Source organism: Canis lupus, chromosome 8 (genome assembly GCF_048164855.1).
Source record: "Canis lupus baileyi chromosome 8, mCanLup2.hap1, whole genome shotgun sequence".
Classification (NCBI taxonomy): domain Eukaryota; kingdom Metazoa; phylum Chordata; class Mammalia; order Carnivora; family Canidae; genus Canis; species Canis lupus.
Genome location: NC_132845.1, coordinates 62,146,838 through 62,168,557, shown reverse-complemented (window position 1 = coordinate 62,168,557; position 21,720 = coordinate 62,146,838). Strand labels below are relative to the sequence as shown.

The 21,720-nt window shown below is 62.6% G+C and overlaps 1 protein-coding gene across 8 annotated transcripts; it reads left to right on the top strand.

Moving 5' to 3' along the window:
• Positions 1-913: 913 nt before the first annotated feature.
• On the top strand, positions 914-21,189 carry MICALL2 (MICAL like 2). 8 transcript variants are annotated; one of them, XM_072836706.1, is made up of 19 exons: positions 1,012-1,150; positions 2,017-2,166; positions 2,763-2,949; positions 8,412-8,460; positions 10,248-10,389; positions 11,226-11,413; positions 12,120-12,235; positions 12,912-13,697; positions 15,374-15,639; positions 16,565-16,658; positions 17,625-17,761; positions 18,171-18,332; positions 18,805-18,872; positions 18,967-19,090; positions 19,210-19,300; positions 19,437-19,510; positions 20,168-20,282; positions 20,580-20,626; positions 20,964-21,189. In XM_072836706.1, exons 3-19 carry the CDS (start codon positions 2,885-2,887, stop codon positions 21,053-21,055), a joined length of 2,616 nt encoding a protein of 871 aa, XP_072692807.1. In that variant the 5' UTR covers positions 1,012-1,150; positions 2,017-2,166; positions 2,763-2,884; the 3' UTR covers positions 21,056-21,189. The 8 variants fall into 8 exon arrangements, with proteins under 8 accessions (XP_072692804.1, XP_072692805.1, XP_072692807.1 ...); XM_072836705.1 differs by having other exon boundaries at positions 10,221-10,389; XM_072836707.1 differs by lacking the exon at positions 2,763-2,949.
• Positions 21,190-21,720: the final 531 nt, after the last annotated feature.

Below are 21,720 nucleotides of genomic sequence, written 5' to 3'. Positions count from 1 at the left end.
TGAGCACCCGGGAGGAAAAGTCCCCTGAAAGCCCAGAAACGCCAGGGGCGTTTCCATGCTGGAGAGGGGCAGGCAAGGGCTCCCAGGACCAAAGGCAGGCCGGGGGGCTCCGCCACGTCCTAGCCTGGCTCCCCGTCTGTAGCGGGGCTTTGTCCCTCACTTTTCCACGATGCTGGAGCGTGGAGGCGGTGAAAAGAAAGTCCCGAAGGGGCATTGAGGGGGGCACTTGACGGGATGAGCACTGAGTGTTATTCTATATGTTGGCAAATTGAACACCAATAGAAAATGAATTTTTTTTTTTTTTTTAATTTTTATTTATTCATGATAGGGACACAGTGAGAGAGAGAGAGGCAGAGACACAGGCAGAGGGAGAAGCAGGCTCCATGCACCGGGAGCCTGACGTGGGATTCGATCCCGGGTCTCCAGGATCGCGCCCTGGGCCAAAGGCAGGCGCCAAACCGCTGCGCCACCCAGGGATCCCGAAAATGAATTTATATATAAAAAAAAAAAAAGAAAGTCCCGAAGCCACGGGGATCAGGATCAGTGGAGGGCGGGGGGGGGGGGGCTCTCCGAGGGGAGGAGAGGTGGGCGTGGCTCCGGGCGTGGGCGTGGCCCGAGGGGGCGGGTCCTGGAGAGGGGGCGTGGCCAAGCCGAAGCGGAGCCTGGCTGGAGTGAGCCCTAGGGGCGGGAGCGAGCCCAGGGGGCGTGTCCTTCCCGGGGGCGGGTCCTTCCCGGGGGCGGGTCCTTCCCGGGGGCGGGTCCTGGCGGGGGCGGGTCCTGGCGGGGGCGGGTCCTTCCCGGGGGCGGCCTCGGGCCGCACTCCCGCGGGCGGCGCGGCTAAGACCGGTGGTGCCCGGGCTCCGGCGGGGCTCCGGCGGGAGTCGGCGCGGGGGTCGACGCGGGGGCGCAGGCGGGGCTCTGCGGGTCCCGCGGGCAGCGCGGGGTGGGTTCGCGGTCCCGGGAGGTGCAGTCGCAGCCTCGCGGCCGCGGGGTTCGCCGCCGCCCGCATGGCCGCCATCAAGGCGCTGCAGCAGTGGTGCCGGCAGCAGTGCGAGGGCTACCGGGACGTGAGCATCACCAACATGACCACGTCGTTCCGCGACGGCCTAGCCTTCTGCGCCATCCTGCACCGCCACCGGCCCGACCTCCTGTGAGTGCCCCGCGGGCGAGGGGGCGCCGAGACGGGGGGGGGGGGGCGAGCGGGGTCCTGCAGCCGCCACCGCCCGGGGCCCCGGCGTGTCCGTCCACCAAGCGGAGCCGAGCCGGAGCCAGGCGGGCCGCCCCCGCCGGCTTAGTCAGTCCGTGAGTCAGGCCGGCGTCTGGGCTCCGGCCACTGCCCCCCCTCCCGCGGCCTCCCTGGACAGGGCCGGCGGCGCTGCCCTCCTGCCCCCCTCAGCGCCCTGCCTGCCGCCCAGATCCGGGGTGCTGCCCTCCCCACCCCAGCCGGTCCAGGCACCTTGAGGAATGCAGCCCAGGGCCCCATGGGGAAGGGCCGGTTGCAGAGCCCAAAGCCCCAGACTTCCCAGCCCCTGACCACAAGCCTGCCTGGGCACCCCTGGGTGACAGGTGTGGGGCGGAGGCTGAGCCCCCATCCCTGGGAGCTAAGGGACGGGATTAGGGCCACTCCCTCCTGGAGGGTCTTGGAATGGTGGCTGGATCTTGTCTCCATCTCAACCCACTGCATGGGTTATTCACTCAGCAAATGCTCTTTAGCGGAGACTGGGACCTGGCTTGCTGGGATAGAGGTCTGTGTGATGAGGGCCTGGCCCCCAACTCGACTCGTGTGAACGGGAGATGGGTAAAACCCCCAAGAGAGGGTGCCTGGACTCGGGGGACAGAGGGTCAGGAAGGCTGTCCCCAGAAGGCCACCTGCCTTCTGGAAAAAGAGTGGTGTTCAAAAGCATTCTGAGAAGCCATGGCTGGATCCAGGGGTAGGTGGGGTGTGTGTTTGCCAGAGAGGTCTCCAGGTTGGGAGAGGCCAGAGCCAGCAGCTCAGTGAGTCCCCTTTCTGTACAGATGGGGGAACCAAGGCCCAGAGTCCAGACACCCTTGTTCAGGGCACAGAGCACGTCGGCAGAGCCGGGGCTGGCACTTGGGGCTCCTCCCCAGCTCCCAGATGTACCCTGCACCCCCAGGCACCCTACCGGGAAGCTAGTCTCAACAAAGGTCGGCACGCACTTCCTCCTCCTGCTCACGGTTGTGAAATGCATTTGTGGAAACTCCTGGGGAGGCCCTGGGTGGCATTTGGGCAGCAGCTTCTGCCCCCTGTCCAGGGATGCACCTCAGTCACCCTTGGAGGCAGAAATGTTGGGCTTCCACAGTGAACACCCTCAGCTGAGCTTTGATGGGGAGGTAGGCCAAGGGTGGGACAGGTTGAGCCCCTCCTGGGAGCATGGCTGGGGACTGAGCTGAGGCAGCCTAGACAGCGCGGCTCGAAAAGTCTGCAAGGGTGGACAAATCAGGTACAGCTGTCTGCTGGCCAGCAGCCTTGGGCGACGCTATGGGTGTCACTGGAGATCTGGGCTTTTCTGAGCCCTGGGAGCTTCTATCTGCTCCTAGCCATGCTGGGTTAGAGGCTTCTGTGTGTGCATGTGTGTGCATGTGCATGTGTGTGTGTGGGGGGGTGCATGAGCCTGTCCCAGCATGCACTGCCTGAGCATGAGCACAGGTGTGCACATATGGGTGTGTACCATGCTAGCACAAGCAGGGGTCATATAACCGCTCCTTTAACCATTAATGAGTGCCTGCTGTATTCTCAGCAGCACACACTGAAGAAGGACTTGGCCCCTGCCCAGGGAAGTGATGTCAAGAGCTTCGGTTATTTCATTTATTGCTGACTTGGTTTTCGTTCACCTGCCCCCACTGGACTTTCAGCTCCAAAAGGATGAGGGTGTCTGTCTTGGGGATTGCTAATCCTCCGTGCCTGGAACTGTGTCTGGCCCATGACAGGTATTTGGTAGATACAAGCACATAGTTGGAGAGCTACAGATAAGGACATGCACTTGGGGCTCAGTAGGTAGGGTAGGACTTTGGTAAGTGTCATTGCAAGGTAGAGGCTCTGCAGGTGCCTGTGTGCAGTAGGGAAGGGAAGAGGCCATGTGACCTTAGAGGCAGAGATTGAGTGATGGGGCCCGCAAGCCAAGGATTGCCTGGAGCCAGTGGGCCAGCGGGGAGGTCTAAGGAACAGAAGGAGCGCCTCCAGAAGGAGCAGGGGCCTGCCGACGCCCTGATCGTGGACTTCTGGCCTCCGGAACTGGAAGGGAATGGGTTTCTGTTTGTGTTCAGCAGTAGAACATTAGTACGGCTTTTGATACATGCTGGAAGGCCTGGTGGGGTGCTGTGAGGGTGCTGGTGTTGTGTCTGCACCCGAGTGTGGGCACATGTGTCCTTTGTTGCCTTACACACCCGTCCCCTACTCCCAGTCCCTGTGCTGCCCACCTGCCCCCAGGGGTGCACAGAAATACACAATATGGAGTAGTGCAGGATCGCGACCTCCCCGGGACACCTCCTTGGCCAGGCTGGGGCAAGCTCCCTCCGTGCTTCCCATCCTTTGGAGATCCTCTGGCCCCCGGAGGGTGGACATCTGGCTCTGTGTCTCCTGACTTTGCCACCAGGAAGTCCTTCCCCGTGCCTCATCTCCAGCCTTCCTGCTCCAGAGCCGCTTCCTCCCAGAGGGCAGCCTCTCTGGGAGCAGCTGTGAAGGAGTGCCGGGCGCTGAGCCAGACAGGTGGCGGTCAGGCAGCTCCGACGCCAGCTCCACGTCTGCGTCTGCCCACCAAGATCCTGCGGCCTTGCTCCAGGAGGCACGTGTGACGTGCTGGTGGCCATGAGGGGACCCCGGGAGGTGGGTATGGGTTGGGAGGTGGGCGCACCCGTGACACCCCACCGGAGTTGGCCGGGCAGCAGCAGCCCGGGCCCCTCTCTGCTCAGCCTGCCCCAGAGCTGCGGGCTTTCTCAGGGGGGCCTGCAGGGCGCCTGCCCGCAGTGTGTGTGGCACTCCACCCGAGGTCTGTTTCCCCAGTGACGCCACCTCCGCCAAGCAGCCAGGTGAGCGAGGGAGCCGCCCAGAACAAACAGCCCCTTCCTGCCCCGGGGCAGTAGACCTCTCAGGGCTGGAGCACACCGCTGGGCTCCTTCCCCTTCTGGGCTGACCAGGGGTGACTGACAGGTTTTCAGCAGAGAGGCGGGAGTTAGGGGTGGCGGCTTCCTCCAGGAAGGAGGGTGCAGGAGACCTTCCCAGCAGCGAGCATAAGTGTCCCGGCTTCCTTGGGCCATTTGTAGGGGTTGTAGAGGGGCCAGGGCAGGGTGTCAGTGAGTGCAGGTTCTGCTGCAGACTCGCGCGCCTCCCAACTCCTCAGTCCCTGATCTTCCTCCAGGACCCTCCAGCTTGGGAGGCCAGTGTCAGGCCTGGGGCAGAGCCCGTGGTGGTGAGGCGTCTCCCTGGCCACGGCAGGGCTCCCTGAGACCCACCCTGAGACTCACACGTAGTCGGGAGCCAGGAGAGGTCCCCACCCGGGCACTCGGAGACCGCACTGTTTCCCCTCCTCGGGCCAGAGCGGAGGGTGGGCTGGGCCCAGGCGCCGGGCTGGCCTCGCCTCCCAGACCGGCCTCTTGGCCAGCAGGAAGCTGCCTGGGGACAGAGGCCTTCTGTTCCCCAGCCTCAGGGCCTGCTGCCCAGGCCCCCGCTGCCGCCTTCCGGCCAGATTCTCCAGGATGGACCCAGGCCGCGCTGCCAGCCCACCTCCTCAGGGTCGCCCGGGGCCAGTGCCCTGTGATGCCCCCCTCAGGCCACTGCAGAAGCCCCAGGGCTGACTCTTGCCTGGACCCTACCCTGGGCCCAGGCTTGGAGGGTCAGGGTCTGTTCTGGCCCAGGGGGAGGCCTGCGGCTGGGTAGCCAAGGCTGAGGGGTCTTTTTTGTCCATGGGGTGTAAGGAGGTGGGACCCTGGGCCCTGGCCCTGCACCCACCCAGGACACTTCTCCCAGCCTCAGGCTTCGGGCGCCTGGTCATGTCCCAGTCCTTCCGCGTGTCCACCCTGCCCCAGGACCTGTGCTAGCGTCTGCCCAGTGTCTCCCTGCCCTTCTGGCTTGTGGCTCCTATCCATCTCCGTGTGTCCCCCCTTCATCCCTGCTCCCCTCCTGGTGGGACTAGCTCCAGATATGTTGAGGGTGCCTGGAAAAGGCGCCTTCCCTTCGGTCAGCCCCTCCCCGCCGAGCGCCCACCCCCCGCAGGGCTGCATTTTGTTCCGGGAAATAAACAGCGTGAGGTCAGCTCTCCAGGAATTTGGAAGGGGTACACATTCCCAAGAGCCCCAAAAGCCTGGGAGCAGGAGGCTGGCTGGCTTAAGAGTGTGAGGTCAACAGTCTTGGTCAGCTGTGGCCACAGGAGGGGCCATGCCTCAGGCTCTGGCGGCCAGGCTGGGGCTGGGCACACACGGGCATAGGCGGGCACCCGGCCAACGGCAGACAAGTCAGCGGTCACACGACATACGTGTAGACCTGATGGGTGCGTTCATTGGCCGATGTTGAAAGAATAGATGGACACAAGTCCCCTCATTTGGCAAGTGCTGGAAGAATGAATTCATCAGCGAGCATTTACAGAGCGCCAGCTGTGTGCAGGTACCGTGGAGTCATACCAGAACGGATCTGAATTTAAATGAGAGGGATTCCACTAAATCCTGATCTCACCGGGGTGAGGGGTCGGGGTGCCCTGAGCCACAGCCCACCCGGTGTGCAGGTCCTTGGGCTGTTGCCACTTTGGCAAGGGGCAGCCACTCACAGCCTGAGAGGGCGAGGCTTGGGCATTTGGTCCAGCAAGTCCCTACGTGCCACCTCTCCGAGGATTGGCCAAAGTGAGACCATCACTGAAGCCGGCCCTACGGGGTACTGCACACATGCATCATCTGAGTCGGGTGCTGGCAGGTAGGCCCCTCCTGAGGTTCCGGGGCCTCCCCGTGGCTGGTGGAGGGCCAGCTCCCCTCCGTACGCATCTGGGTCCTGATTTCCCTTTTTCTATAAGATGCCAGTCATTTTGGATTAGGGCCCACCATCATGACCTCATTTTAACTGGATTCTCTGTCAGGGAGATCCTATTTCCAAAGAAGGTCATGTTTGGGGGTCCTGGCAGTTAGGACTCCAACAGATCATTGGGGGGGGCACAGTTCAGCCCATCCCAACAAGAGTGCCCGACGGCAGAGAGCTGGTCCTGTTGGACTTCCTGATTGGGATGGGCGTGGTCTCTACCTGGCACCCTCTGAAGGCTTTGCGAGGCAGCACGCTGGCCCTAGAGTGCCCCAGAGCGCCGGGCCAGGCAGCCCTCAGGGACAAAGGCAACGCCACCCGCACCCCATGCTGCGGGGGATGTGTGCTCACGCAGCTGCCTGCCAGAGGCAGAGACGTGTCCACTCGGGGACCTGCAGGGTGCCTCTGGGGAGGGGGTGATTGAGGCCCAGGGTGGGTGTGTTCTGCACGTAGGGAGAAGCGTGGGCCGAGCTTGGGAGGCCGGGAGGGCAGGGCCCGTGGCGGAGAGCTTGCTTTGGGAGGGGCGGGGCGGTCGTGATACTGGCCAGGGTGTCCAGTCCCGCTCTGGAGGTCTTAGGGGTCCAGGGGAGCAGCTGGGCAAGGTGCTGAGCGGGGGGTGGCCCTTGACCTTGAGTGGAAGGTCACCTCAGCATCTTTTGACCCGGATGCCTTTGCCCGTGCTCAGCGGGTGCCAGCATCACTGCTGTGGGTGCTGGACCGGGTGTCCTGGCCTGCCTAGGGCGCTGAGATGCTCATTCAGGGTCCCGGCCAAGTGAGGGTCCTCACCCCCCACTGCTGAATCCTCCAGGCAGAGCTGCTGCATCCCCTCCCCGAGGCAGATGCAGGGGGCAGAGGGCCTCCTTCTCCTTGGTGTTTGGAGACAAAACAGAACTTGTTATCCTGCCCTCCTGCCACCCGGGCATCTTGCTGAGGACATGGCCGTTTGGGTCAGTGACCTGGGGCAGGTCTGGAAAAGAGATTGAACTTTCAAAGGGAAGGGGTGGGGGAGGGGTGGGCCAGGGCCCAGCATGCCGAGAGCCCCCTGGGCCACCGATGGAGACGGACCGCTCCACGTGCCATGGACGCTGGTGGGACAGCCCTGGTGACCTGCGTGTGGCTGCACTGAGGAAGCAGGAGGGTGCCCTGCCTGCCCCTGCCACCCCCCTTGTCCCCCTGGAGACAAAGCTGCCCGCCATCTTGCCCTTGCACAAAAGCACCGTCTGTGTTCACGGGGTGGTCTTACCATCTGGAACACGTTACCTGGGAGGTGGTCCAAGCGGACGGTGAGGTCTCCCTGAAGCCGGCAGGGTGATGGACGTGGGGCTGGAGGCTGGTGGGGGCCTCCTTGGAGGGAGGCAGGCAAAGGCAGCCCTGTCCCCTCCCCCGCCCCGCGGCCCAGGTCGAGGCCACAGGGCCCTGCCACAGCCAGGCCTCTTGGCTTACATCCTCCTCCAGACAGGGATACTGAGGCCTGAGAGTGGAGAGGCTCCCCCAGAGTCTGACGGTGCAACACGGCTGGGTCGGGAGGCAGCTCCCAGCCTGAGCCCTTTTCCACCCTGCAGAACCACCCAGCGTGCGCCGAAGGGGCAGAGCTGCCGTGGATTGCCCTGCCAGTGCGTATTTGAGCAGCCTGCGTCAGGATGAGCGCCTGCTGGGCCCAGCGGTGTTTTCTGCTCCAAGCTTCCTTGCAGGGGTGCCTGTGGTGGGTGGGGGCTCCGAGTCCTGGGACCAGCCTGGAGCTGTAGTGGGCTCTCTTTGTCCAAACGTCGGCTTTGCGTGTGACATCCCCAGGCAGGCCCACCACCCAGGCTGGGCCCTGGCACCTGGGATGTCTTGTACCCCCGAGGTCAAGTGCGGAGGGTGCCCTGACCAGTGGGCAGCATGGAGCTCTATCCCACACTGCCTTTTGTGTCCACCCTGTGGCCTCACCCCTGGGACATGGGCCTCCCGTGACCCACTAGGCCCATAACCTTCTGGGAGTTTGGAAGCAGGCCATTTGGAGGTGTGCCTGACTGTACTCCCCAAGCTGGTGCTTGGCCTATCTTGGCCCAAGGTAACTCTGGGAGGACAGGGCCCTGGGGTGGGTCCTGGTGTGGGTCGTGCCCTTTCCCACCCTGTGGGGACCAGCCACCCTGAGCCTGCCATCAGCCTGGTGGCCAGGGGGTAAGCACTTGGTCTCTGCAGGGCACCAGAGGTGAGGGTCGTGGCTGCAGGGCCCGATGGTCGCCAGGGTGCTGGCCGGCATTGCTGAGCCTGGAGCAGGGCCGACTCTGCTCACTCCTGGCTGCCTTGGGACCTCATTCCTTCACAATTGCTGCTTCTGGACTCGGTCTCTCTATCTTGGCAGGGTGACCTCTGAGCTGCTTTGGACACCTGTATTTTTCTCTTTCAGAGACTTCGATGCTCTCAGGAAGGAAAACGTTTATGAGAACAACAAACTGGTGAGTGTCCTTGTTCCTGCCTCAAAGCCACTGTGGCCAGTCTGTCCTGTGCCATCACTCAGGTCCCAGGGACCACCCTCAGGTACCACCAGGGCAGCTGTGGGAGGTGCTGGCACAGCAGGTGAGCATCTGGAGGCCAGAGACGTGCTGCTGAGCTCCACAGCCTGTCCTGAGCCAGGGGACCCCAACCCCAGAAATAGCCTCCAATCTGGTGCCCAGGCCCTCCTGGCTCCTTCTTCCTGTCACAGAAGGAAGAGATTGGGGGTGGCTGGGACTTTAGTTACCATCCAAGGCAGAGTGGGTCCAGAGGTGGCTCTGGGAGGACCAGCCCTGGGGTGAGTCCTGGCTGGGCCGTGGCCCTTCCCCACCTTGTGGGGACCAGCAGCCCCGAGCCCACCTGTGGGCCTGGCCACTGGGTCCTGAACACACTGCTTGCAGCCTCGTGCTCTGGCCAGCCTGGGTCCAGGGTCCTGCCCGCCGCCCCGCTGCCAGACGCTTCCCTGTGCCAGCTTCAGTTTCCTTGCTGCAGAATAAGCCCCATTATTGCGCTGGGTTGATGCCCAGAGAGGCAGACACGCACCGGGCCTCCCCAAGCTGGCTCTCCCAGCTCTGGGGTGGCAGGCCCAGCTCTGCGGGTCAAACCCGCACAGCCGATGCGCGCTCCGCTCGGCTCCTGCACGACTTGCATTTCCATCTGACTTAATTTAGAGGAAGTAGTGACAAATTCAGTTCCTCCGCCATGCTCTCCACCTGTCAGATGCTCACAGTAGATCGTGTGGACTAGAGCTCGTCCATTGTCACAGAAAATTCTGTGGGGACGCCATAGCGGGTGGGCCGGATGAACACGTGGGACAGAGCAGGGCAGGTGTGTGAGGCCGCCGTGTGTTTGTCCTGAGGGGACAGGGCAGGCTCCCCTGGTAAAGAGGAGTCCCATGGGCACCTCTAGGAGGGGCCAGCCTGGTGGGGGGCTGCTGGCACGAGGCTGTCCCCTCTGGAGGGCACCTTGGCTAGTAGGAGAAATAGCAAGGGGGCACGGCGGGAACAGAATTAGAGGCAGTGGGAACAGAGGGAGAGGCAGTGGGAACAGAGAGGGAGTGCGGTGGGAACAGAGTGGGAGAGGCAGTGGGAACAGAGTGGGGGCGCAGGCAGGACAGACTGGGGGAGGTGGGGGCAGGTGGGCATGGGAAGCAATTGGCCTCCTCCCAGGGCTGCTGGGCTGGGGTGCTCAGGTCTGTAGGATCTATACTGAGGACCAGGTGGATGGTGAGGGGATGAAGGTGCATCATGAATAGTCAGATTCCGCACACATTTTGAAGGGGAGTCGAAGGAGTTTCGAGGCTTTTGGCCTGAGCCTTGGAAGGAAGGTCACCGCTGGCTGGGCTGTGTGTCTGGGAGAGCTCAGGAACCCAGTTTTGGGCACATGGAGATGGACATGTGGCCCTCAGGCATGGCATGGGTATCTCAGCAGTTTAAGGGAAGGATATGGATAGGGACCTGAGGACTGTCAGGTGAGGGATGGGCATTTACAGGCAGGAGATGCCAGGCTGGCCATGTGGGGACTGGCTCCCCAGATCCTTCAACCCTGCATAGTTAGGATATGGTCCCTGTTGTACAGACCAGTAAACTGAGGCCCAGGGAGGTCACGCAGCCTGAGCAGAGCTCAAACCTTGAACCTAGACCTTTCTGGGCCTGGGCGGGTTTCTGGCCTCCTTCCTGGAGGGTGCTGGTGGCCTGATGGAGACGGATGGGGTGTCCCCCAGCCCACCTGCGCTGACCACTCCCCCCAGGCCTTCTGTGTGGCCGAGGAGCAGTTGGGCATCCCAGCCCTGCTGGACGCTGAGGACATGGTGGCCCTGAAGGTGCCAGACCGGCTGAGCATCCTGACCTACGTGTCACAGTACTACAACTACTTCCATGGACGCTCCCCCAGTAAGTTGGGGCTGGAGGCCCCCCCAGGCCTTGCATCTGCCAGGCTGGCCCTCTGTCTTGGGCCCAAGTGAGCCCCCCTGCCAGCTCAGTGGTGGTTTTTAGCACCACCCGGCAGGGCAGAAAGCAACAGGGAGGCCTCTCTGGAGTCACATCCGTGGGGCTCCCTGAGCTGTGGCTTCCTCCCCGGGGGAGTAGCCCCCACCCTCCTGCCACCATGAGGGTCCGAGCCCCCCAGACCCCACACTCACCTGTGCACCAAACAAAGGCACCCAGATCTTGCCTCTCCTTCCCCTCTGCACCCCTGGAGCCCATGCCCACAAGTCTCGCCTCAGGCAGCTTGGCAGACCCTGTGTGGGCTCCGAGGCCTGGCTCCAGAGGCGCCCCCCCACCCCCGTTTGGTCCTGACATTTGGCAGGCCGGTGGGGGATGGGCCCAAGGGACTGGACTCCAGCTGCTCTGCGCACCCCGAAGCTCAGCTCCTTCCCCTCCCCTCACATTCCTCATCCAGGCCTTAGAAATCCCCGGAACCACTCTGGGCACAGGACCAGCCCCGCCTTGATATTTCCACTTTGTGGAGAAACAGAAAAGTTCCATTTCCCTGACCCCAGATCGGGGCTCTTGGAGCCTGGGGGGAGGGGCGTGGGTCAGACCAGGCCCCTGCTGGGAATGTGTGCTTGTGGTTGTTCCAGGCTGCCCCTTAGCCTGCTCCAACAGCCCTGGGCTCCAGGCCTCATGTTATCCACTGGCACCCACAGAGAACCCAGAACGGGGGTGGGGGGGGGTGGGGAGGTGGCCCCAGATACTTTGAGAGCCTGATCTCACATGTCTCATGCCAGTTGGGGGTATGGCTGGTATCAAGAGGCCCCCTTCGGACTCTGATGAGGAACCATCTGGGAAGAAGGCTCCATCCCAGCTGGCCAGGCCCTCACCCACTCCAGCCCGGGGGCAGCCGCTGTCTCCAGTCAGCACAAACCCCACCGTCCAGCGGAAGGATGGGAGCTTAGGAGGCCCCCTGCTGAAAACCGTAAGCACCCCAGCTCCACCTTCCCTCTGATTCTTGGGATTGTGACCTCTACACCGCAGGGCCTGGGATGGGGGTCCCCTTGGCTCCCCAGCACATCCTCAGCTGCTGTTTATCAGGATTGACTCCACATACCCCTTCAATCTTGCATGTCAGGATATGATCCCCGTTGTACAGATAGGTAGAATGAGGCCCAGGGAGATTATGCAGGCCAAGCAGATCTGAGACATTGAACCCTGACGTTTCTGGGCTCCTGAGTGGTTTCTGGCCTCCCGCCCCTCCCTCCTGGGTGGGCCAGGAGAGAATCCTGGGTGTGTCCTTCCCGCCTGCCCAGGGTGTTAGGCACCCCCACTTTCAGAGGTGGGGGGGGGGACAGAGGACGAGTGATGTGCTGTAGTCGGGCGCCCCCTGCTGTCCAAGTGACGAGGGAACTGCGGCCTGGTGTTGGGATTGCTGTACCTCTGGTGGCCTCAGGAGCGCCGGGATCTGGCCCCTGTCCCCCCAGACCCCCAAGGTCAGGCTGCAGCCCCTGAACTTAGAGTCCATCAGTGCCTGGTGGGCTGCTCCCCTCAGGGCCTCAGTTCTCTGGTCTGTAAAGTGGGATCTTCTTGCCTGCTGATGGGGCGGCTGTCAGGAGGAGAGCTGGGGCACATGACCTCTCCTAGCCTATGGTGAGGGCTCAGAAATAGTAACTGGCACCCCTCCCAAGGGCCAGGCCTCTGCAGGCAGCTCAGTCAGCAGCACCTGCGCAGTCTGCGGCAAGCACGTGCACCTCGTGCAGAGACACCTGGCTGACGGGAAGCTCTACCACCGGAGCTGCTTCAGGTAGAGCTGGTGTGTGCCTGTGTGTGCCTGTGCATGCCTGTGCATGTGTGTGTATGTGCATGTGTGTGACTATGCATGTGTGTGCATGCGTGCACCCTTTGTGTGAACCTGTGCATGTGTGCATGCACTTGTGCATGTGCATGCACCTGGGCACGTGTGTGTGTGAGTGCGGCCATGCATGTGTATGCATGTGCGCCTATGCATGTGTGCACACTTCTGCATGTGTATGTGTGCTCTCGTGAATGTGCGTGTGTACCCATGCATGTGTGTATGTGCCTGTGAATGCACATGTGCACCCTGTGTGTGTGGGCCCGTGCATATGTGTGCATGCCTGTGCATGTGTGTGCATGCCCCTGTGTGCCCATGCATATGTGCACTTCTGTGCACATTTGCGAGCATGCGTGTTCACCTGTGCACACTTGCACCCATGAATGTATGCACGTGCACTTATGTGTGCATTTGTGAGTATGCATGTACACAGGCATGGACACTCTAGGTGTTTGCACCCTTAATGAGGATTTGTGGAGTCTGTGACTCAAAATGACTGTTGAGTCTATTGCCACAGGAGTTGGCACAGGGTTGCATGAGTGTGTACTCATGGGAGTGTGTGTGAATAAGGGAATGCACGCATGCCTGCCTGGAGTGTCCTCATGGGTCTTTCTCTGCCCTGTGCCAGGTGTAAGCAGTGCTCCAACACACTGCACTCTGGGGCTTACAGGGCCACCGGCGAGCCCGGCGTCTTCGTGTGTTCCAGCCACCACCCCGAAGCTGCCTCTGCAAGCCCCATGTTGCGGGGCCCAGCCCCACGACAGCCAGGGGCCATACCCTCAGACTCCAAGCCGCCCAGTGCCCCACAGAAGGCCCAGGAGGCAAATGGGCCCCGAGATGCAGGGCCAGAGTCCAGGCCAGCGGCCCGGGAGCCTGTGATGGGCAACTCGACTGCCAAAGGCGTCCCTGCTACGGCCAACCCTCAGGCCACCGCCTCTTCCCACGTCCACGCAGGGAGCCCAGCCAGGCCTGCATTCTTGGCGGGCCTCCAGGGTGGCAGAGCCAGCACACGTGTGGCCAACAGCTCCCCAGCAGGGTGGTCATCGGCGGGACAGCACACAGCAGCAGTAATCCCCCGTTCTGCCCCAACGCCAAATGCCCTGGACTCTCGCCCAGCCACCCCACAGGGCCGGGTGACCCCTCAAGTGGCACCCCCCCACACCAAGGTCAGCTTGGGCCCAACGTCTCCAGGCCCAGCAGACACCCCAGACTGGGCCCCATCAGCAGCCTCCAAGATGCAGCAGGCCCGGGAGAGGTTCTTCCAGACTCCTGGAGCTGCCCCCAGCCCTGGCCCAGCTGGCAGGGCCCCGGCTCCTGCAGATGTGCCTTCTAGGGCCAACAGCAGGGAGCAGGCGCTGAGCTGCCTCCGGAAGGCCCTTCCCAGGCTTGAGACTGGTGCTCCGGCACCTGGCAGGTGGGTGGGGAGGAGCTGGGGCAGGCGGGGTCGGGGGCAGCCTAGGAGGCTTCCAGGCCCTGCCTGGCTCTGCTCCCCAGCTTCAGCTTCCTCACCTGGAAATTGGGAATGAGACAGGACCCAGAGTGCCTGGTGCTCAGCAGGAGGGGATGCAATTGTGACTGCAAAGTTGTCGGGGCACAGATGCTGCCCCTGGGGTCACCATGTGGCACACACTGAGTCGCACCTGAGGACACCTGTTTTACAGACGGGAAACCAGAGGCTGTGAGAAGCCCTGGATTGTCCTATCTGAGCCGGGTGGAGCTCATCGCCGCCCCCTGCCTGCGTGGCAGTGCCTGCCTGGTGCCTTCAACACACTGGTCACGGAGCAGGCCCTGGTGGGATGGAGGGTCCCAGTGTTTGTGTCCTGAGGCTGCTGGGACAAAGCACCCAAACCACCAGAAACCTATTCTCACCCGGCTCTAAACACCTGAAGGCTGAACTCGAGGTGGGCAGGGCTGCACTCCCTGCGCCAGCTCTCGGGGAGGGTCCTTCCTGCCTTTTCTAGCACCTGCTCACCCTGCATCCCCTGCTCATAGGCACAGCCTCCATCTGGGCCCCCGGGGTCACCTGGCTTCCATCTGTGTCTATGTCCTCTACTCTTCTGTCTCTGCTAAGGACACCCGACGCTGGACTTAGGGCCACCCTAATCCAGGATGACCTCATCTAAACTTGGTTACGTCTGCAAAGACTCTATTTCCAAATAAGGCCACACCCTGGGCTTCCGAGTGGACATGAATTGGGGGAGGGGGACACAATTCATACTACGGTGGCCTCTTGAGTAAGGAAATTGCATACTAGGCTGGCTGACAATGCTGCGCCTGCTGCCTCATGCTGCCCTTTATTTTGGGGGAGCATTCTGGCTTAGAGCTGCTTGGGCCCACTGGATTAGCTGGTGGTGCCCCAAGAGAATGAGCCTGCCTTGCCACTCCAGGCCTGGGGGTGTCCAGAGCACCTGGGGACTGAGGCTGCGTGGCTGTGAAGCCTCTCTCGGAGGCTTCCTGCAGGGTGTCTGCCTAGGGCAGGGCCCAGCTCCTCCTGGTCACCCTGGGCCCAGGGAGCAGGGAGAACAGTGGGGAGAGATTGGTTTCATAGGGAGCACAGGGCACATGGAGGAGCTGCTGTGGCTTGGTGAGGTGCCCAGCTTGCTGCCTTGGGCTCTCCTGGGTGCTGGTGGCCATGCTTCCTGCACGTGTGTGTGCCTGGGGATGCAGGATGGCCTGGTGATGGGCAGCCCGCTTGTGGGGCTCATCCTTATTGCTTAGATGGGGCTAAGCAGGCTTGGCTGGCCCACAGCTCTGGGCAGGGCTTCCACAGGGAAGTCCCAGGTGCTTCTGGGCAGGTAGATGAAAGAGGGAGGGGCTGTGGGTATGGCCCCTCCCCACACCCCATGCATAGTGTGTTTTGGGGCCATTTTAATCTCAGCTGATGCCAGAGTTAAATGGAAAGGTAAAATCAGGTGCCATATACACCTGTGCCAGAAGTGGGTGCCCTTGGCCTGTCCCTCGGAGGGACTATCTGTAGGTGGACGTCAGGAATCCTCTGCCAGGGGAGGTTGAGGGGCTTCTGCCTGAGGGTCATGGTGGGAGGGGGCTCCTGGATCCACCTGTGCCTGATGCCTACCCTCTCACCCATAGGTCCTCCCCGGCCACCTCCCCTGCTCTGAAATCCCATAGCAGAGCTGAAGGGCCACAAGCAAGTCCATCAGCCAAGCTGTCCCAGGTGGCACCTGCCCAGGTCCTCAGCCCCCCTGCGAGGACTGAGCCACCAGCCCCAAGTGTGAGCACCACCTCACGGGCATCCACGTCACTCCAGGTGGACAAGAAGGACCCGCCTGTGTCCTCAGGGGCCAGCAGGGTGGGTGCTGGCTCCAGGCTGAAGCCAGAGGCCCCAGTGGCAAAGGGTAAGCTCTCCCGCTGATGCGCCATGGGGAGGTGTGGGGTGGGTTGTGTGGTGCCTGTGGCTGCTCTGCTCCCTGGCCTCTGGTTCTGTAGAACCAGCCCAGCTCCCATGTTACCCCCATCTTTGGCGCCCCCTGGTCCCCACTTTCTCCCCACTCGGACTCCAATTTCCGGAGTGCCAGATGCCCCTTCGGGCTTGTGTGTGTCTTTACAATCACTGTTCACTGCCCACCTGCCCTGCCTGCATGTCCTGCTGCGGCCATGGCCCAACCTCGTCACTGTTCCCTGGTGACGCCAGGTGGCTGTCAGTTACTCTCTCCTGCTTTGCACTCCTTGCAGGGTCACCCCCTCCCATGGGGTTTTGCATCCACTGTCTGTATCTGTTTTCCTGCTCTGTCCCAACAACAGGGCCCTAAGGGTCCTAGAAGCCCCTTGGACTGCTTACTGTCACTGCATATGCTTTCTGGGTGACTGTGGAGTTGGCTTTTTTCTGGGTGCCTGGGTATCTCTTAGGAGAGCCCTGGAGGGACTGAGCTGGGCTCAGAGAACACCCCGCACATAGGTTTTTACTGAGACCTTTCCTTGGCTGAGCCCCCATCATGAAAGCCACTCTGTTCTGAACCACTCAGCCCACAGACACACTGGCACTCCACAACCACGGGACTCAGCTGGTCACACCCTCTCTATTGGGCAGCTGGGGACTTTGAGGCCCAGAGAGGGGACATGGCACAGGTGGTCAGGCCAGAAGTCCTGAGCCGGACTCCCAGCCCACCTGTCCCATGGGCCAGGCTGGTTGTGTGGGTATCTGAGAGGGACTGGCTGCCGGAAGATGGGGTGGGGGTGAGTGAGATCCAGTCTTTTCTGGCAGAGCCCAGCCTCCCAACCCGGAATACCCCCTCATGACCTGTGTCCCTGCCCCCCACCTAGGCTCAGGCACCAGCCCCCAGGAAGGCCAGGAAGACGGGCCCGCAGGATGGAGGGCCCGCCTGAAGCCGGTGGAGAAGAAACACCCTGCTGAGAGGTGAGGGGAGGGTGGGCAGGGCTCGGGGGCAGGGGGTCTCCCTGGGACCTGCACCTGGGCCTATGGCTTTGTGCTCATGAAGCTGAGCATTAGCACAGGGCCTGGTACACAGTAGGTGCTCAACAGATGCTTACAGGTGAATGATGGCATGCATGTGGACTGATGGACACACCCACAGAGGGATGTGTGCGTATCTGCTTGGACCATTCACTGGGTGTAGCAGAAACCAATTCACACCAGCCTAAGTGACAAGGGTGCAATGATGGGGGGAGCAGTCACACCAACCTGAGTGATGGAGTGGGGCAGTCACATGGGCCTGAATGACGAGGGAGCAGCCACACTGACCTGAGTGGCAGGGGAGCAGTCACACCAGGCTGTGACACAGGACCACATTCCCTTTGTGTGGCTGGAGCATCAGGAGGGTGGGCAGCTGTGGGGAGGGTCTGTCAGGCCCGGGGTCCTCACTTACCTGAACCAGCCATGGTGGCCAAGGGATGAAAGCCCACCAGGCCTAAGCCTGGAGCGGCCATGCTGGCTCTACAGCGGGGAAGGGACAGCCCCCCCCCCCCCCCCCCCAGAAAGCTTGGGTGGGACGGGGAAGGAGATGCATCCCTGCATGAGGCTGCAGATGCCAGGGCCGGACGGTCACACGATCCATCCCGGGGGCTGGGCGTGCTGGTCCAGGGTCACCCGTGATGAGTGGCCAACCTGTGTGTAGTGTAGCAGTGGGTGGCCCACGGGTGGGCGGCACACTCGGGTCCTGTGCCAGCTGTGAGTGCCTGAGCATGTGCACACACACACGAAGGTGAGCACACAGGTGAACACACACACATGTGCTCTAGGAGGGTCACAGCCAGTCAGGTAGCCCTTACGTGCTCCGTGCACTCCTTTCTTGCCTCTGGTGGTCTGCACCTGGGTGTGGGGCAGCCTGTCCTGCCCTCGGCTGACCCCCTGCCCTCTGTCTAGGGTCCTGGGAGAGCCTCGGACAGGTGAGGCCCCTGGGAAAGCCCCTGGGAGCTCCGAGGGGCATGTCCACGTCCCTCCACCCCCTCGTTGGCCTGACAGGACAGCGGGTACAGCCAGCCCTGGGCCTGGCCTCTCAGGTAATGCTGGGCAGGAACCCGGGGGTCCAGATGCCCAGCCCGGGAACATGGCCCTGTGGTGCCAGAGGAGTCAGGTGGCAGCTCGTGTGTGCATGTGTGTGTCTTTACACTTGCACGTGAGTGTGCTGTCCCCAGCATTCTCAGCTGCCCCTGGATCCATGTCCAGCCCTCATGTCACTTCCTGTGTGACCTCAAGCCAGTCTCCAACCCGCTGGGCTCATTTGCCCCTGTGTTGTCGAGGACACAGAATCTGCCCTCCCTGGATGGACACGGGCACAGGAGACTGACCCTGTGCTGGCCGGTGAAGCCGGTGGGGTCCCCTTGGGTGACCACCCTGCTCAGAGAAGCAGTCGGGGGGGCACCAGACCTGCTGGCTTGACATGTGGCCCTGTCCTCTGCCCTCGGGCAGCCACCTCCTCCTCCCCGTCCCCGTCCCACCGCAAGAAGCTGGCTGTCCCTGCCAGCCTGGATGTTTCTGGCGACTGGCTTCATTCTGAGCCCTCAGAGCAGGAAGCCCCAACCCGGAGCTGGAAGGAAGAGAAGAGGAAGCCCCCTGCTCAGGGCACACCAGGTCAGCCCCCATTTCTAGTTGGAGTGTAGATGAAGGGGGCTCGTCTGAGGAGGGAGTGGCTGCAGGGGTTTGCAGGATGACAAGTGGAGGGAAGGTACCCCAGGGGAGGAAGCAGTGTCGACTGCACCTGCAGGTGGCCGGCTTCCCTTGAGATGGGGCAGGGGGCCTGGAGGACCCTTCAGAGCCCTGGCCCACCAGAAGGGAAGGGAGGACAGGACAGAGGCCCCAGCTCCTCCTGGTGCAGGAGCCACAGATACCTGGGGATGCTGATGCGCTTGCCCTTGGCAGGTTGCCTGCAGGGCGTCCGGGCCGCTGACTTGGGGAAGCTGGGGGGCCAGGGAGGGCATGGGGATGGTGCCTGCATCTGTGTGTGTGCTCTGGCTTTGGGACACCATTGGAAGGGAGCAGGGGAACCCCGGGCAGGGGCCTGGGCCTGGTGCCCCCAGGTCCAGGAGACTTGTCTTATCATCAGCAGGGAGGTCCTTGGGCTCGTCTAGTGTCCCCACTCCACCCAGCAAGGCAGTGACCAACCCGGCCACGGTGAGTAGTCGAGGGTGCAGGTGGGCCAGGAGCTCAGCCCTCTGGGGCATGACCCGACCTCTCTGCCTGCCCCTTACCTCCCCTCCGTCCCCAGCGGCCCCCGAACTACATGCCCCCAGAAGAGATCCAGAGGCACATGCAGGACATCGAGAGGCAGCTGGACGTTCTGGAGCTCAGGGGTGTGGAGCTGGAGAAGCGTCTACGCGCGGCTGAGGGGGGTGAGCCTCGTCTACCCGACACAGGCCTGCCCCCTCCCCATGGCCCCGGCCGGGCCTCCACCAGCTTGACCCGGGGGCCTCACTGGCCCTGGCCTGACCCTCCCGGACCCCCTCCACAGATGCCTCTGAGGACACCCTCATGGTGGACTGGTTCCAGCTCATTCACAAGAAGCAGCTGCTGCTGAGGCAGGAGTCGGAGCTGATGTACAAGTGAGGGGTCCAGCCGTTCCACCTCGGCCCGAAGGGTCCTCTCCGGGATGGCCACCTCCGGTCTGCACGGGCCGGGCTCAGGCACGGGGGAGGTCAGCCAGGCAGGCCGGGCCTCACGCCTGCGTCACCTCGGCAGGGCCAGGGACCAGCAGCTGGCAGAGGAGCAGTCGAACCTGGAGGGGGAGCTGCGTCAGCTGATGGCCAAGCCTGGTGAGTCCCGTCTACCCCCACCCTTGGGAACCTGGGCCGGGAGGGTGATGGGGGCGGGCCCTTCCAGGCCCCTCCGACTGGCTGCCTGCGTGGCTACCCTTTGGAGAGGCTGATGGGATGTAGTTATGGCCCACATGCTGGAGCCCAGGGTAGTCTCAGCCCATCCACTCCTGGCCGTGCGTCCTCGGCCAGGGCACTCAACTTCTCTGTGCTTCCAAAGTGGGGACAGGACTCACGCCTACCCCATCAGCTGCAGTGATTCCAGGGCAGTAAGCCCTGACCAGCTCAGCCTGCAGGTGCCGTGGATGGAGTGGCTGAGGGCCCAGTGCTGGGGGCTCAGGTCCTGGCAGTCCTGCCTCTGCCCTTCCTTGCTGTGGGATGGGGGCGCTCTTCCTCTGATCTGGTCTTTCTTTCACTCATTCACTCATCCATCCACCCACCCATCCATCCATCTGTCCGCCGGTCCACGCGCCGGTCCACCCATCCATGCATTCAGCATTGCCAAGAGCCCACCGCAGATGGGCAGACTCTGTCCCCGTTGTCCGCCAAACCCTCCCCCACATCCAGTGGAGGAGTCTGACCCTGGAAAGTGGGGATGCCATGCCCTGAGCAGGGCGGGACAGCAGGGCTGCCGCTGAGGGCAGGCTGTCCCTGCAGAGAGTCTGAAGTCACCCCTGGACCAGCAGCGGGAGGCGGATCTGCTGAGCCGGTACATAAGTACAGTGGAGGACCGCAGCAACATCGTGGACGTCCTGGAGGAGGACCGGCTCAGGTGAGGGCGGGGCCTCGGGGGCCCAGGGGAGGGCAGGGCCTCTGGGGTCCAAGGAGAGGAGCCTCGGGGGTCCAGGGGAGGGCAGGGCCTCTGGGGCTCAGGGGAGGGACCTGGCAAGGCCACAAAGTCAGCGGCCAAGTTTGTTAAATATGTTACTCTCTGGGCTGAGGGAGCCCTGGCCCAGGTCCTCCCAGGGCCTTCCATCCTGTATCACCGATGAGGGTCAGCACCCAGAGAGAGTAGGCACTGCCTTGTTGGCAGGTGGAAGGACCCAACTACTATCCTGTCCTGTTTCAGAGAGCTGGAGGAGGACGAGATGCTACAGAACATGATCCAGAATCTGGGTAACTGTAGGGCCAGGGCAGAGGTGGGAGGGTCGGGGCTACACCTTCTGTGGGACTGGGGGCCAGGACCCCATGGCAGATGCAGCCCCAAGGGAGCAAGCTTCCCATCATTCAGATGAGCCAAGAGCAGCTCCTGACCATGTAGTTGGGGTAAGGGCCATGCTCAGGCCGGTGGGTGCTCTGAAGGCAGGTGCAGAGGTGCTTCCTAGAAGGAAGGGCAGAAGATCAGGGCTTCTGTGGGGGCCTGGCTCCCTGCAGGTGGGAGGGAAGGGCATGTTGGCAGGGGCAGGTGCTGAGAGGTGGCACCTGTCCTAGTGTCCGCCCTCCCCACTCCCAGATCTCCAGAGAAGCAGTGGGGATCAGAAGAAGAAGTCCAAGTTCAGCTTGTCCAGAGTCCTGTCCCTGAGGAGCAAAAGGAACCCCGAGTGAGCTGCCTGGCCAGCCGCAGGACCCTGACCCTTGGCCCGGGGAGGGTGGCCACCGTGGGGGTGGGGTTGTGGTGTGGGGATGTGCACCACCCTCCCTGTGGGGTCTGAGCAGCCACAATAAAGGAACAAACCACATGGCCTGGGCTCCCTCTCTTGTTCTCCACTCACCACACTCCAGGGTAGCCTGGCGCGGAGGTCTTGGTCGACTTCCAGTTCTGTACCAGTGTAGACACATCTGTGGCCTTGATCCTCTCTGCCCCAACAGTACTCAGGGGCTGGCCCCAAGCGGTCATCTCCAAAGCTTAAAGTCTGCTCCCTTGACTTTGGGGTGGAGGTGAGCTGTGCCCTGGGATGGAAGGATTTGAGCCTTGGACCCCTGTGTCCTGCAAGGGAGGGGGGCTCACCATCCTTCCCCATGCCTGCTGGACAGAGAGGACTAGAAGGGAGCAGGTCCCTGCAGCTCACTCTGAGTCCCTGCCTAGCACTGCCCTCGTGGAGGTGACCTGGGAGAGTAACTTCTAGGGGCCTCAGCGTCCCTGTGTGTGACAGGACTGGGCTTGTCTCGGTGCCATCTCCAGCCACTGTGGGTGCCCATCATGGCCGTGCTGGTGGACCCTCGACAATGGCACAGCGCCACCATTCCCCAGCCTGGTGGCAGACGGGCTC